The sequence below is a fragment of the Delphinapterus leucas genome, chromosome 1 (genome assembly GCF_059928025.1).
Source record: "Delphinapterus leucas isolate spDelLeu-1000000601 "Yukka" chromosome 1, BTC_Dleu_Yukka2, whole genome shotgun sequence".
NCBI lineage: Eukaryota > Metazoa > Chordata > Mammalia > Artiodactyla > Monodontidae > Delphinapterus > Delphinapterus leucas.
In genome coordinates, this window is record NC_143129.1 from 144,389,606 (window position 1) to 144,403,147 (window position 13,542).

Consider the following 13,542-nt stretch of genomic DNA (forward strand, 5'->3'; position numbering starts at 1 on the left):
TCAACCACTGCGCCACCAGGGAAGCCGTGTTTTTTTTTTTAATACGGTTGACTCCTGTTTTTTGTTTTTTCCACAACTCACACACACACACACACACACTGTATTTTATTTTCACAAGAGATAAATAAACTGACACCAAGCATTGTAAATGGATGACCGCAACAATGATTGCAATTACCAAACACGAAACACACTCTTACTATGTCATAATATTGACATTCAGCCCAGTAATCCTCCACTGTAAGGGCTCCTTTACCTTGCAGTGAAAATTGCTTTGTATATTTTTTGCCTCTGAGTCCATGTGGGATTTTTTATTATTATTATTCAAACAGAAAGTCACAAAAATTATAATCATCCTCATCAGTTCACTCAGTCCCGTGTAATTAATCTTTTTTTCATCTTGATCTTTTGTTAGCACTTTTATGAATTCATCAGTTTTCCATTAGAGTTCTGAATTAATTTGCTTTTAAATCACTCTGCCTTGTTTGCTCCTGCCAAGCTATGATCAGCTTCCAACGGTGCCCACCCTCCGTTCTGTTCATCACATCTGCCCTTCCTTTTGCCTCTCTGCCACTGCCTGCTTTTTGGTGCCTTAGCCCCTTTGCCAGCAGGTGGTAGGAGAAGAGAGCCCAGGTGATGAGCACGCTAGGAGAGGGAGTGGTCCGTCACTCTGTGTTCCCGTGCATTGTTGTTTGAGGCAGATAAGCACCATGCTTCCCTCAAGTTTTGCAGGCCAGTCTTTAAGAACTAGGAATTTTATTGTTTGTACCTTTGATTAGAAAAGGAGGAAATTGTTTTGTAAATTTGCATTTATGTTTTGCTTCCTCCCTCAGGAGAAATCCCTCCCTGGTGTGGTGATGGCACTTGTGTGCAATGTATTTGACATGCTTTACCAGCTGGCCAATCTGGAGGAGCCAAGGTAAATAGAAATGTTTACAAAGCTTGAAAGAGAGAAAGGTGTTAAAGTTAGGGAACCCAGTAAATGTTCACTTGAAATGTATATTACTTCACATCCCATACTAAGTGACTTTGTTATTAAAACTGTGGTTTGTGTGAAAATAATTAATATTTGAAAAATTTCAGGATAACTCTACGAGTACGAAAGCTTCTGCTCTTGATACCCACTGATCCAGCCATTCAGGAAGCCCTTGATCAACTTGATTCTTTAGGAAGAAAGGTATGAGTATCTTGGATAGTTATTTAACAGGCATGGAAATTTTATATCATGATTCAGTGAAAATGCAGCATGACATCACATTAAGGTCATACGATATCATCTTTCCCATAACAGTTCTTTTTTTTCTTTAGAAAAATACCTTTGCTGTAAATAATGATATCAGATTTTAGAACTGGAAGAGCCTTTAGTATCATCTGCTTCCACCTCCTTCATGTTTTGTATTAGGAAACCCAAGTGCAGAGTGGTGAACGGTTTTGGCTAGGGCCAGACTCTAGTTCTGATTGAGTTGAGATATTTTTCTTCTGTTATGATGCCTCTCTGAATGTGGTTGTTGCGTATGTTTGAGTTGCTTGCATAAATGGGTTATCATTTAATATTTTCACAGTTGATATTTAAAGTTCCTTTCGTTTAATGTTTAGAATCTTGTTCCTCAAGAGTTGTGTATATATATATAATGAAATTGTGTTTTATCTATAATATTGTTTGTGTTCTCAGAATAAATTCATTTAGATCAAAGCTGTTAGAACTAAGTTATTTCAGTGATTGTAGTTTAGATGAGCTCATAATCGTGTCACATGTACCTTATGTATTAATTTGAGGAAGAAGAGAACTAATGTAATTAAAAACTATATTACTCATACTAACTAAAAAAATTATCAAAACTACTACACTGCAATCTTATAATTTAATTATCAATGTTTGGTGGTACAAATTTTATTTATTTATTTTAATTAATTAATTTATTTTATTTTGGCTGCGAGGGCTCTTCACTGCAGCACGTGGGCTTTCCTAGTTGCAGCACGAGGGCTCTAGAGCGCATGGGCTCAGTAGTTGCGGTACGCAAGCTTAGTTGCGGTATGTGGGATCTTAGTTCCCCAGCCAGGGATCAAACCCGTGCCCCCTGCATTGGGAGCACAGAGCCTTAACCACTGGACCACCAGCGAAGTCTCCTACTGGTACAAATTTTAAAAACATGGGAACAAATTAGGATGACCCCACTAGTGTTGCTTAGAATACAATCCCAGAAGCATTCCTGTAGGATTGGAATGCTGTTGAGCATTTACTGTCTGTGTGATGGAGTTCAGTGCTTTGTTAATAATTAGAGTGATGTGGCTTTGAGGTTAATTTTTAGAAAATTTCATTGATTTGATTATATTAAAGTCGGAAAAAACATTAGAGTGTGTAGTGATATCTGCTTCTCTTTAATTTGTGCTTTTGAGCTGTATATTCCTTTTTTCTTTCTATTAAACTTAGAAAACATTGCTGTCTGAAACAAGTGCTCAGTCTTCAAAATCTCCATCCCTCTCTTCCAAGCAGCAGCATCAGCCAAGCGCCAGTTCAATTTTAGAAAGTCTGTTTCGATCTTTCGCTCCAGGAATGTCCACCTTCAGAGTGCTCTACAACTTAGAAGTAAGAAACCTCATTTCTTTTTATTTCATTTTAACAGATTCATTTTGGCCTAAAGGTTCATGCTTTCAGATATCAGAAATAAGTAAATAGGTTTCTATTATTATTGAATGGTTTGTTAAAAAAAAATTAAGTTTTAAAAAGTAAAAAATAGAATATAAATTGAAGTATTTTGTTGCTCTGGACTTTGAAAATGCTCAGTTTTCTTTTTCAGTTTATACCTGTGTGCACTGTTATACTTGCAAAATAGCATGTAAATAAATAATTAGGAAGCGCTATGTATTAAATGTGTCATCATCTTCCTCTGGAAGTTTTGCAAAAGCCTGTGTAACATCAGTTCCTAATCCTCATGCATGCTGACGTTTTAAAAAAGCTCTTGGAATTTGTGGCCCTTAATGATGCTTTATAAGGAGTTTGTCGGGAGTCACATTAACATTATTATTCCAAGGTTAAAAAGAAGAATTGAAAGAATTTGAACAAAAGAATATTTTTATTACCCTTCTTCCCAGTAGTAGCTTTAAACTAGTAGATGTAGTTCAGTAAACATTTACTAACTGTTTACTGTCTACAAGTCATTGTGGTATTTAAAGGGTCAGAGTTGAAAGGACAAGATAATTGCTCCAAGATCTTAGTAAGACATAGGGGAGGCTGGATAGGCTGAGTCATGAAACGAAAGCAGTAACAAAGCAGTGTGGAGAGTGGCCCACTCTTGGAGGGTGAGGGGCTAGACCCTCAGGCCACTTAAGCTCTGGAGAAAATAGAGCCCTGAATGATTTTGCTTTGCCCTAATATGTTCTATCCAGTCAGTTATTTATTAAGGAACCCAGATCAGTGCCTAAGCAACCTTAATCATCAAATTACCATTTATCTTCAGTAGGTTTTGAATCACAACATAGGTCATAATTGGTAGGAAGGTACCTGCTTGGGCATTTTTTCCAAGTTTTATTTCATCTGACAGTCTAATTTGGAGTATAAAATTACATTCACTCATTTTTATGTTTCACTTATTTATATGGTGGAGCTGTGTTAACATTTCATATTTGCCTTAAAAGAATCATTCTTGTGAAAACATCTGTTGGGTTCAAAAGGAGAAAATATCTAGCAAATATTTTAAAAATAAAATATGTCCTTATTTCTTGCAGACGTTTAAAAATACATACAATATTCTAAAACAGAAAATTACCTAGATATTTTTGGCTAACTCAAGCTTATGAAATTGACATCTTACAATTACTGCCAGATTTGTCATTTGCTTTTGAATGATTGTCTCAGAAAGTTAAGGTATAAATTTTAACACCCACATTTGAGAGCACCCAGAGAAACAGAATGACCCAACAGTGGGTCTAGCTTGTCATTGGCTACCTAGATTGCATTATCTTAGAGCCAAAGGGTTATATAAATTATCTCCGGTATAATTTTAGGACTTCTGATTAACTGGAAATTCCTCTGATAGGTTTTCTTTTGCTTGACATAAAAAATGTAGAAAACCTAACACTCCCAGAGCACTTATTTTTACAATTACCTGCAAGGTTAATGTCCTTGCATTTCGATCTTTAACTTATGTTTGCCCACTAGGAAAATTCAAAGTGGATATTCCAAATACCCATTCCTTTGGAGAAACCTTCCATCTTCACTAAATTGTCCATTAAACATGGGGAGTGTGTGCATGTGGCTGTTGACATTCAGGAGGGGTTAGGATAGCAGAGGGTTCCCATTCTCCTTGTGTGATGCTTGTGATCTGAGGCTGGTGAGCCTGTTTCCCAAAGGGCAGCTTAGGAAGAAAGCATCTTCAAACAAAAGTACCACATTAAAAATCTAAGCTCGTAAAACTAATAGGTTCATAGAAGCAGATTTTTTTGAATAGGAAAGGATCTTGAATTACATCTAGATTAAAACCTTGGGGAAACTGCAGCAATGAGCTTTAAATTTTTTTTTTAAATCATTACTAAATAAGCAGTTGTTTACTGGGCAATTGTTTTGTGCCAGTGCTTGTACTAAAGCACCTTAAGCTTGTGTTATCTTACTTACAAACAATCCTCTGGTAAAGGTAATTATTGTCCTCATTTACCGTATGAGAAACCTGAGGCAAAAAAGGAAAATTACATATCTGAGATCTTTCAGCTAGTCGGTGGTAAAACTAGAATGTGAGCCGGATTCGTCGTCTCATACCACAGTATGATTAGTTATGTGAAATAATTCTCTACTATACCAGAATATTTAGTTGAGCTTTCCTTTAGGTGGGTATTGCAGTGTCATTAAAAGGGGCATGGATATTAGAGTGAGGCACATCTGGACTTGAATTCTAACCATGTGACCTCGGGTGGGAGGTCACTTAACCTCTCAGGTCTCAGTCTTTACCTGTAGTGTAAAATACCTGTGCTGTGCGTAGTGAGATTAAGAGAGAATGCATGTTAAGTACCTCACCTTATGCCTAGTACTTTGTAGATAGGTGCTCAGTAAATAGGAGTTAGAATCATTATCTGGCAACTCATCCAGCATTTATAATAAATGGGCTGTTTTGTAAGACTTTAGTTTATATACTTTTTCTAGAACACATCAGCGTAACACATAATGTTACCTGCTCTTATCTAAGTCTGGGAGCCTGAGACCTTCACATTTGCTGGTTTCATAAAAAGAAGAATACACCAGCTCTCTTAAAAACAGAAAGATTTTTCATGCTAAGTAAATAGAACTTGGAAAATGTGATTATTTTATTTGTGAAACATCAGCCTCCTTACACTACTGGGGGTAAAAAGAACAGTAGCATTTAAAGAGATTCTGACTCAAATTGTCTGATTGTTTTACTTAGTATAAAGGAGTAATTTCACCTGGAAGTGTTGGGGTGATTAATTGTGCTTATCTTTTTCCAAGGTTCTAAGCTCCAAACTCATGCCAACAGCTGATGATGACATGGCAAGAAACTGTGCAAAATCCTTTTGTGAGAACTTCCTCAAAGCAGGAGGTTTGAGGTTAGAGTTTCGATAGTATGTTATATGGATTGCAGAAAATGAATCTAGTTATTTTAGTTAATTTCTCCTGCCAAGCCTTGCTTATCCTTACAAGGCATTATGACAGTTAAAATAAGGAGTGTTGTTTTAGTCTTTGGAATATTTTAACTCATTTTATGACTTTTGATTATTTGGAAAACTGACAGAAGCATGTCTCTTTCCTCTCTGGTAGTGAGGGAAATTCTCGAGTAGAGGAGAGAAGGCTTACTGTTTCTGTTCATTCCCACATCAGTTTGAGATAAGGTGAATCTGATTGTCGGTAATCTATGTTGTGCAAGGCATTAGTGATGGGGATGCAAAGATATTATCCCTGCCCTTGAGAGCCTCATGGTTTAATAAAGAATAACAAACAGTTATTATAAGTATCAAAACAGAGGCTTATAAAAAGTGCTTTGTGGGGTGGGGAAGAAAGCAGTGGTTAAATGGTTAGATTTGCTTAGGATCATAAGAGTAGGAAATACTTCCCAGAAAGTGACATTTGAGCTAGGAATTGAGCGATGAGTCGCCATTCCCTAGGTAAATAAGGGGAAAAGGGCACTCTAAGCCAGAGGTGGGGTGGGGATGAGTGAAAGCATCATGGACTGTCTTGGGAAGTACAGTTGCCTAGTGAGGCTAGAGCAAAGGATAAAGGAGAGAAATATGTAAAGAGGGGTCACATTGAGGAATTTCAGCTTTATCTTGAAGACCATGGAAAAACAGGAGGTTTCTAACCCAGGAGTTACCTAGAACAGTTACTCTGGCTACAGTGGAGAAGATGGATAGAAGTGGGAGGGAGAGGCTGCAGGCAGGGAGAACTATAGAACTATGACTGTTCCAGAGGAGAGGTGACCGTTTCTAAATATGGGACAGTGTGGTAGAAGGACATATAAGGTGAAATAGGCAAGTCTTTATGACTAGATATAGGGTAGGAACATTTATAACATGGCCTGTGATTTCTAGCTTGGAAGAGTGAGTGAATGGTGAATCTTTAACCCATATGGGAAATAAATATGGAACCAGATGGAGGAAAGTGAGAAAGTCAAGAATCTGATTGCACACGAGGTCCCTGTGAGTCATGTGAAGAGGATGGTTTGGACTTGATGCTCTCGAGAGAAGTGGAGAATGGCACTAGAGGTTCAGGGAGACATCAGTGTGTAAGTAAAGCCTCAGGGCATAAGCAGCTGGCCAAGTGTTGCGTGGCAAGTGTAAGGATGGGAAGCAGAATCAGTAAGTAGAAATCTCTGCTTTATGTTGAGTGAGAAAACGGAGGTGACAGGAGTTTGAAGGGTAGAATAACTGAGGGAAAAGTTTGCTCTTCTGTTTTGATTTTAATTTGTAGAAGACTTGACTCTCATTGTAGGCTGACTAAAAGGGGCCGATGAAAAAGAAAAGAATAAAGATAAAAGAAAGGGGGATGATCAACCGATGGGGCTAAGTTCCACTGCAGTTGGAAGGAGATTTGCTCCAGAAAGAAGTAGGCATGCCATTTCCCCTGGGGGAGGAAGGAGTGAAGACCCACTTGACGTTTGAACAGAGGGTAATTGAAGGAATTCCTGTCTGGAGGCCTTCAGGGGAAGAGAAGTTGGGTGAGACCTTGAGGAGATAAAGGGGGTGGGAAACAGAGAAGTGGAACTAGAAGGTTAAAACTCATTTCAGATCACTCAGGCAGTTACAGAGCTGTGCTAATTAAGGCATTTTACTTCTGGCTTATTTTTGAATGTCAGTTAACGTACGTGCCTGCATTGTTCTAAGCACTGGGAACAGAGCAGTGAGTAGATGAAACAAAAATCCACGTCCTCATGAAGCTGACAGTCTGGAGCAGAAGACAGACAATAAACGAAGAAGTAAAAGTGTATGTCAGGTGGTGATAAGAGCTGTAGAGAAAAATAAGACAAGGAAGAGTGGATGGAGAGGGTTTCATATCCAGTGGGGTGATCCGGGAAAGCTTCACTGATGGGGTGACATTTTACAAAGATCTGAAGGACGGGAGGGAGCAAGATCTGGAGATACGGGGGAAAGCTATCCGAAGGAGCATCCAGTGCGAGCCCCTGTGTGGGCGAACCTGGTGCCTGCGAGGCCGACAGGGGTCTAGTGTGGTTGGGGCCAAGTGAGGGGGCAGGGTAGGAAGCATGACGTCACAGAGATACCAGAGGTCCGGTTATGCAGGATCTTACAAGCTACTATGAAGGAAATAGGAAGCCATGGGAGGATTTTGTGCAGAGCAGTTCCATGGTGACCCCCATTTTTAAAGGATCACTCTGGTTGATCTTTTGAGAATAGATTTTGGTGGTGAAACATCAAGAGTAGAATCAGGAAGAACAGTTGGGAAGCTTTTGCAGCAATATAGGTGGTAGTGGATATGAAAAACAAGCTTTGTGGAATACACCAATTCTGGACATGTTTTTGAATTGACAGTTCTACTAGTACCAAGATAGCAGTTGATCGGTGCACTCGAAACCAGTTAGTGAGAAGGAGAACCACCCAGACACTCTGTGTTGGTTGTCTTTTTGGCTAAGGAAGGAGTCTAATTCTAAATGGACGAGGAGGTTTATATGTACTATAGGAAATAATTGTAATAGGAATATGTATGATCCATTTATAGGTGAAGATCTTGTAGAAATTTTAAGTAACTGATAACGTTTATAAACAATCACATTACTTACAGAAGATTTCCTATAAAAGAAATAGAAGTCTTTAATATCTGCCTTTTTTTTTTTCTTTTCTTTGAAGTTTGGTTGTAAACGTCATGCAGAGGGATTCCATCCCATCAGAAGTAGACTATGAAACAAGGCAGGGAGTTTATTCCATCTGCCTACAACTTGCAAGGTGTGTAAATATGTTGTGTTAGTCTCAGAAGGCAATTCTTGACTTTTTCTTCCAAATCCCATCCTTTAAAATAGTATGAAATGACCTTGACTAAGCCTAGCTTTTTGTTTCCTTTTAAGATTTTTACTTGTGGGACAAACATTGCCGACATTATTAGAGGAAGACCTCACCAAAGACGGCATAGAAGCACTTACTTCTCGCCCGTTCCGAAATGTCAGCCGGCAGACAAGCAGGCAGATGTCCTTATGTGGTACCCCAGAAAAGTCATCCTACCGACAGCTGTCAGTGTCTGACAGGTCTTCCATTAGGGTTGAGGAAATCATCCCTGCTGCTCGAGTTGCAATACAAGTAAGTGATTTGTGTATTCAAGAAATATTAAGTACCTCCTATTTAGAAGGCACCGGTGGTGGTATGCAGATATAAAAATTACTGACATGAATATTGCCTTCAAGAAGCTTATGGTGAGTAAGAAAGAGATCACTAGTGCAGAAATAACTGTAATTCAGGTAGAAGATATCAGATGTTATAAGAGAACTACAAAGGCAAAGCATTCTACAGGCCATGAGAGGAGGTGGAATAAATTATCTTCATGTGTGGCTATCACGGATGATTTTATGTGGGAGGTGGCATTTGAGCTAGGCCTTCAAGAATAGTAGGGATTCGATATACAGAGATTAGCTTGGAGAGGGGATAGTTGTTCAAGCAAAAGGGAGGGCGTGAGCAGTTAGAGAGAAGGCCAGAGCCTGTGTGGGTGGTCACACAGTGGTTCACATAGGCCAAAACGCAGAATGTGGAAGAGGGGAAACTATGAAAACAAAATTGGTGATGGGTAATTTGAAGCCAGAACATGGAGAGTAGAGTCTCTGTATTACAAGTAGCAGAGGGGTAGTGAAAGTCTTTGAACAGTATGGAAGCATGGAAAAGACTATCTTGTGGATAATCTTAGAAGGAAACGAGTCTCAAAACTGAGACGGGAGGAGGTTATTGAAGTCAGCGGGATGTGTTCAAGTACTACCTTTTCTCACAACACTCTTTACTTCCTTAGACAATGGAAGTCAGTGATTTCACGTCTACTGTGGCTTGTTTCATGAGATTGTCATGGGCTGCAGCTGCAGGACGGCTTGACCTCGTTGGGAGTAGCCAACCAATTAAAGAAAGTAATTCTCTGTTTCCTGCTGGAATTCGAAACAGGCTCAGCAGTTCAGGTACTGATTAAAAAGGATAAAGTAATTAGAATATTGGGCAGGAAGTAGCTGTAAGAATCATCTTTGTATAGGTTGCTCAGAGTCACAGAAAGGAGAAAGCGTTTTCTCTTGTTTGTTTTTTTTTTTTTGCGGCACGCAGGCCTCTCACTGCTGTGGCCTCTCCCGCCGCGGAGCACAGGCTCCAGATGCGCAGGCCCAGCGGCCACGGCTCATGGGCCCAGCCGCTCTGCGGCACGTGGGATCCCCCTGGACCGGGGCACGAACCTGTGTCCCCTGCATCGGCAGGCGGACTCCCAACCACTGCGCCACCAGGGAAGCCCTTCTCTTGTTTTTGAGCGTAAGGTAAAACTAAATGTTTCTGAACATCAAGCTAAACACTCTAGATTTGTGCACATTCAAATGTGCATGTATGCATATGCATACTTCATTTATGTATGTCATACTAAGAGAAAAAAAAAAGTTATAAATACAGAATATAGAGAAACCAAGCAGAGTTTTAGCTTGCTGAGTGTAAAAGTGTAGTGAGGCCAATAATTGTGGCTGTAATAAAAATTCATCTAGAATTTTTACCTGGAAAAATCATTTTCTTGGTTTGGCCTGTTATTTTCTGTTAGGCCTTTATAAATAGCTTTATTTCTCAGCTTCATTTGGTTTCCCTGCTCAATCTATGTGTGTGGATATATAAACTGTATGACATACACACAGTAAAGGGCAGAAATGCCAAATATGTAGGATTTTTAGGGTTTTTACATATATGTAACCCATCTAAATCAAGATAAGGAACATTTCTAATATCCCAGGACTCCCACATGCCTCCAAAATTGCAATGTTCTTACTTCTGTCACCTGAAACTAGTTTTGCCTCATAAACATTTTTTTTTTTTTTTTTTTTTTTTCTGGTACGTGGGCCTCTCACTGTTGTGGCCTCTCCTGTTGCGGAGCACAGGCTCTGGATGCGCAGGCTCAGCGGCCATGGCTCACAGGCCCAGCTGCTCCGCGGCATGTGGGATCTTCCCGGACCGGGGCACGAACCCATGTCCCCTGCATCAGCAGGCGGACTCTCAACCACTGCGCCACCAGGGAAGCCCATAAACATATTTTTTAATGGTTCCAAATGTGTTTTAAGTACAAAGCAATGAGGTTCAAATCAAGTGACTAAGTCTCTCTTGTTTCTTAGCCTAAAGTGTCTTCTTGAACTCTTTACTTTCACTTGAGGATTATGGGACTCATTAAAGGATATTATAATCTCAGGGGTCCTGTGGGATCCACAGTAACCTTCTGCTTGCCTGTTTCCAGGAAGCAATTGCAGCTCTGGAAGTGAAGGGGACCCGGTAGCCCTGCACGCAGGCATCTGTGTGCGACAACAGTCCGTGTCCACCAAAGACTCACTGATTGCTGGAGAGGCTTTGTCTCTTCTTGTTACGTGCTTGCAGCTTCGGAGCCAACAACTGGGTATGCAGGAGGCTTACTCTTTTAGTAAAAGGCCAGGTTTCTGTTAGGAATTATTTCTATCCCTTCATAGATAAGGTCATGTTAATACAAATGGCAAAGGGGAAAGTTGGCATGTGGAATAGGTAAGAATAGTGCTAGAGTACTTAAATTCTGAACAAGTATTTATTGAGCACCTTCTATATACAGGGTTCCACAGTAGATGTTACAGGGCAGTATGTCTGCTCTCCGGGAGCTTACCATCTAGTGGAGGAATTAAAACAACCCAAAGTTGCATGTCATAAACTATAGAAGTAGAATTATATATCAATTCCTAAACTGGTGATGACTCCAGTATCAAAAATCATGAAACTTAAGATTTGCCCTTTTGTCTTTATTGTTGGTTTTGGCAAACTAGGGCTGTTGCTAATCATACTTTTAACATTAGACACCTCAGGGCTCAGTCCCTCATCTCTGTCTGCACTCATTCTCGCCACATAATCACATCCACATTCACAGCCTTAAATTCCCTCTGTGTGCTGATAACACTTAAATTTGACTCTACGGCCTGGACCGCTCCCCTGACTTCTCCACTTAGATATCAGATAGACTTCCCAAACTTAACATGTCCAGAACTGAACTACTGGTCTGGCCCATAACGCCCAAGAGATTTCCCATCTGAATTGATAGCAGTTTTATTCTTGGAGACATCCTTGATTCCTTTTTTTCACACCCTTCTAATCTGTCAGCACATCCTTCTTCAAATTCTATCTAGATTCCACCCCTTAGACCACCTTCACTGTTAGCACCCTCTGACCTGTCATCATCTCTTACTTGGATTATAGCAGTAGTGCCCTGACTAATCTCCCTGCTTCTACCCTTGCAGTTTATTCTCCACACAGTAACCAGAATGGACCTTCTAAACTGTAAGTCAGATTGTATCACTCCTCTGTTTAAAACCTTGCAGTGGCCTCTCGGTTCACACTGAGTGAAAGCCAGGTCTTTCCTAAGGCCTGACACCATCCACCCCCGTGACACCTGTGTGCCTTCACCTTCTCCCGCTCTCCCCTCACGCACCGTGCTTCAGCCACCCTGGCTTCCTGGCTGTTCCCTGACACTCAGGCACATTCCTGCCTTGGGACCCTTGCACTGCCTCCTCCTAATTCCTGGTATGTTCTTCCTCTGCCTTTTTTAAAGAAATCGCAACCCTTCTCTCACCCACCATCACCTAAACTCTTTATTATTTTTCTATATCTCTTGTCACTTTATAGCATACAATAGAATTTCTCTGCTTACTGTGTTTATTGTCATTATCCCCTCCCCAACTAGATGGTAAGCTCCGTTAAGAACAGAGACTTCTGTTCATTTTGTTCCCTACTGAATCCTTAGCACCCAAACACTGTGTGATGTGTAGTAGGCCCTCAATAAATACTTATTCAGGGATGAGGTCTTAACAGCTCCACTTTAAAAAATTATACCAACACATCAGAGCCCTATTCTTCACTATTCCTACTGATTCAGACTGCCTGTTCATAGAATTGGTGATCATTATGTATTTAGTATAACATCCAAACTCATCATATAAGATGTCAAGATAAACATATAGAAAAAGTTAGATGTTTATGGGACAGTTCAGTAATATCAGAAATGATTTACTTTGAGCAGAAATGCTTTTAAAGGCTTATATATGAAAGTAATTCATTATGAAATGCTTTTGAGCGTATACCATACTTTTAGTTCGATTTTCCTGCAATTGTTTAATTATAGAGATATTTTCAAATCAAGATGAAAAAATTATAACTTCAAGCTTTTTTATCATTTGTAAGTTTATTGTGGGGTACATTTTATAGTTCACAAGTATTGACAGTTTTATCAAGGCAAGACATTTATTCTGTAACTGGTGTGCACACAGCATCATGAAAAATGTCCGGGTGTGAAGATGACCAAGACACAGTCCTGCTTTTGAGCACCTTGGGGTCTCGTGGGATAGACTCAGAGACGTGGGTGCAGCTGTGGAGGCACTGAATTTGATTCTATGTGGAAGAAGAGATGATTTCTAAGATAGTTAAGCTTAAGAAATTATTCAAAATTTTTGAAATTTTGAAAATGCATTTCCTAACTTATTTTCCTCCCCTGCTCCCATTATCTTTATTCTTATTATTAGCATCTTTCTATAACTTGCCCTGTGTTGCTGATTTTATCATTGATATTCTACTTGGATCACCAAGTGCTGAGGTAAGGATTTTTTACTTTATAAAAAGCCCCTTTGGTCCTATTCTGCGTGGGCTCTCTGGATACCTGTGACATGGTGGGGAGTATAGAAGGGATGGTGTTTAGTCCTCTCGGGGAATCAGACAAAGAGGCCGCAGAGCCCTCTGAAAGCAAAGTGACCATTGTACTGTTGCCCTCCTTTCTGTTCCATATTTCACTGAAAGTCAAGAGACTAGTGCTATGATTAACTTGTGTTTGTTTATAAAAAAAATCTTACAGCCAGTGTTCAGTATCCATAGCTG

At 39.8% G+C, this 13,542-nt stretch overlaps 1 protein-coding gene across 9 annotated transcripts in view; it reads left to right on the top strand.

Moving 5' to 3' along the window:
• USP24 (ubiquitin specific peptidase 24) overlaps positions 1-13,542 on the top strand; it is a 148,246-nt gene that overhangs the window by 82,803 nt on the left and 51,901 nt on the right. For 8 of the 9 annotated variants that reach the window (XR_002644832.2, XM_089922052.1, XM_022575774.2 and 5 more), the window contains 9 exons: positions 834-919; positions 1,084-1,177; positions 2,432-2,587; positions 5,456-5,553; positions 8,302-8,397; positions 8,517-8,745; positions 9,443-9,602; positions 10,898-11,053; positions 13,194-13,264. Coding sequence is in view for 8 of the 9 variants with exons in the window: in XM_089922052.1 (XP_089778178.1) it covers positions 834-919; positions 1,084-1,177; positions 2,432-2,587; positions 5,456-5,553; positions 8,302-8,397; positions 8,517-8,745; positions 9,443-9,602; positions 10,898-11,053; positions 13,194-13,264 (1,146 nt within the window). In the remaining variant the exon portion in view is untranslated. The remainder of the gene's footprint in view (positions 1-833; positions 920-1,083; positions 1,178-2,431; positions 2,588-5,455; positions 5,554-8,301; positions 8,398-8,516; positions 8,746-9,442; positions 9,603-10,897; positions 11,054-13,193; positions 13,265-13,542) is intronic. The other variant, XM_022575777.2, reaches the window with a different exon arrangement.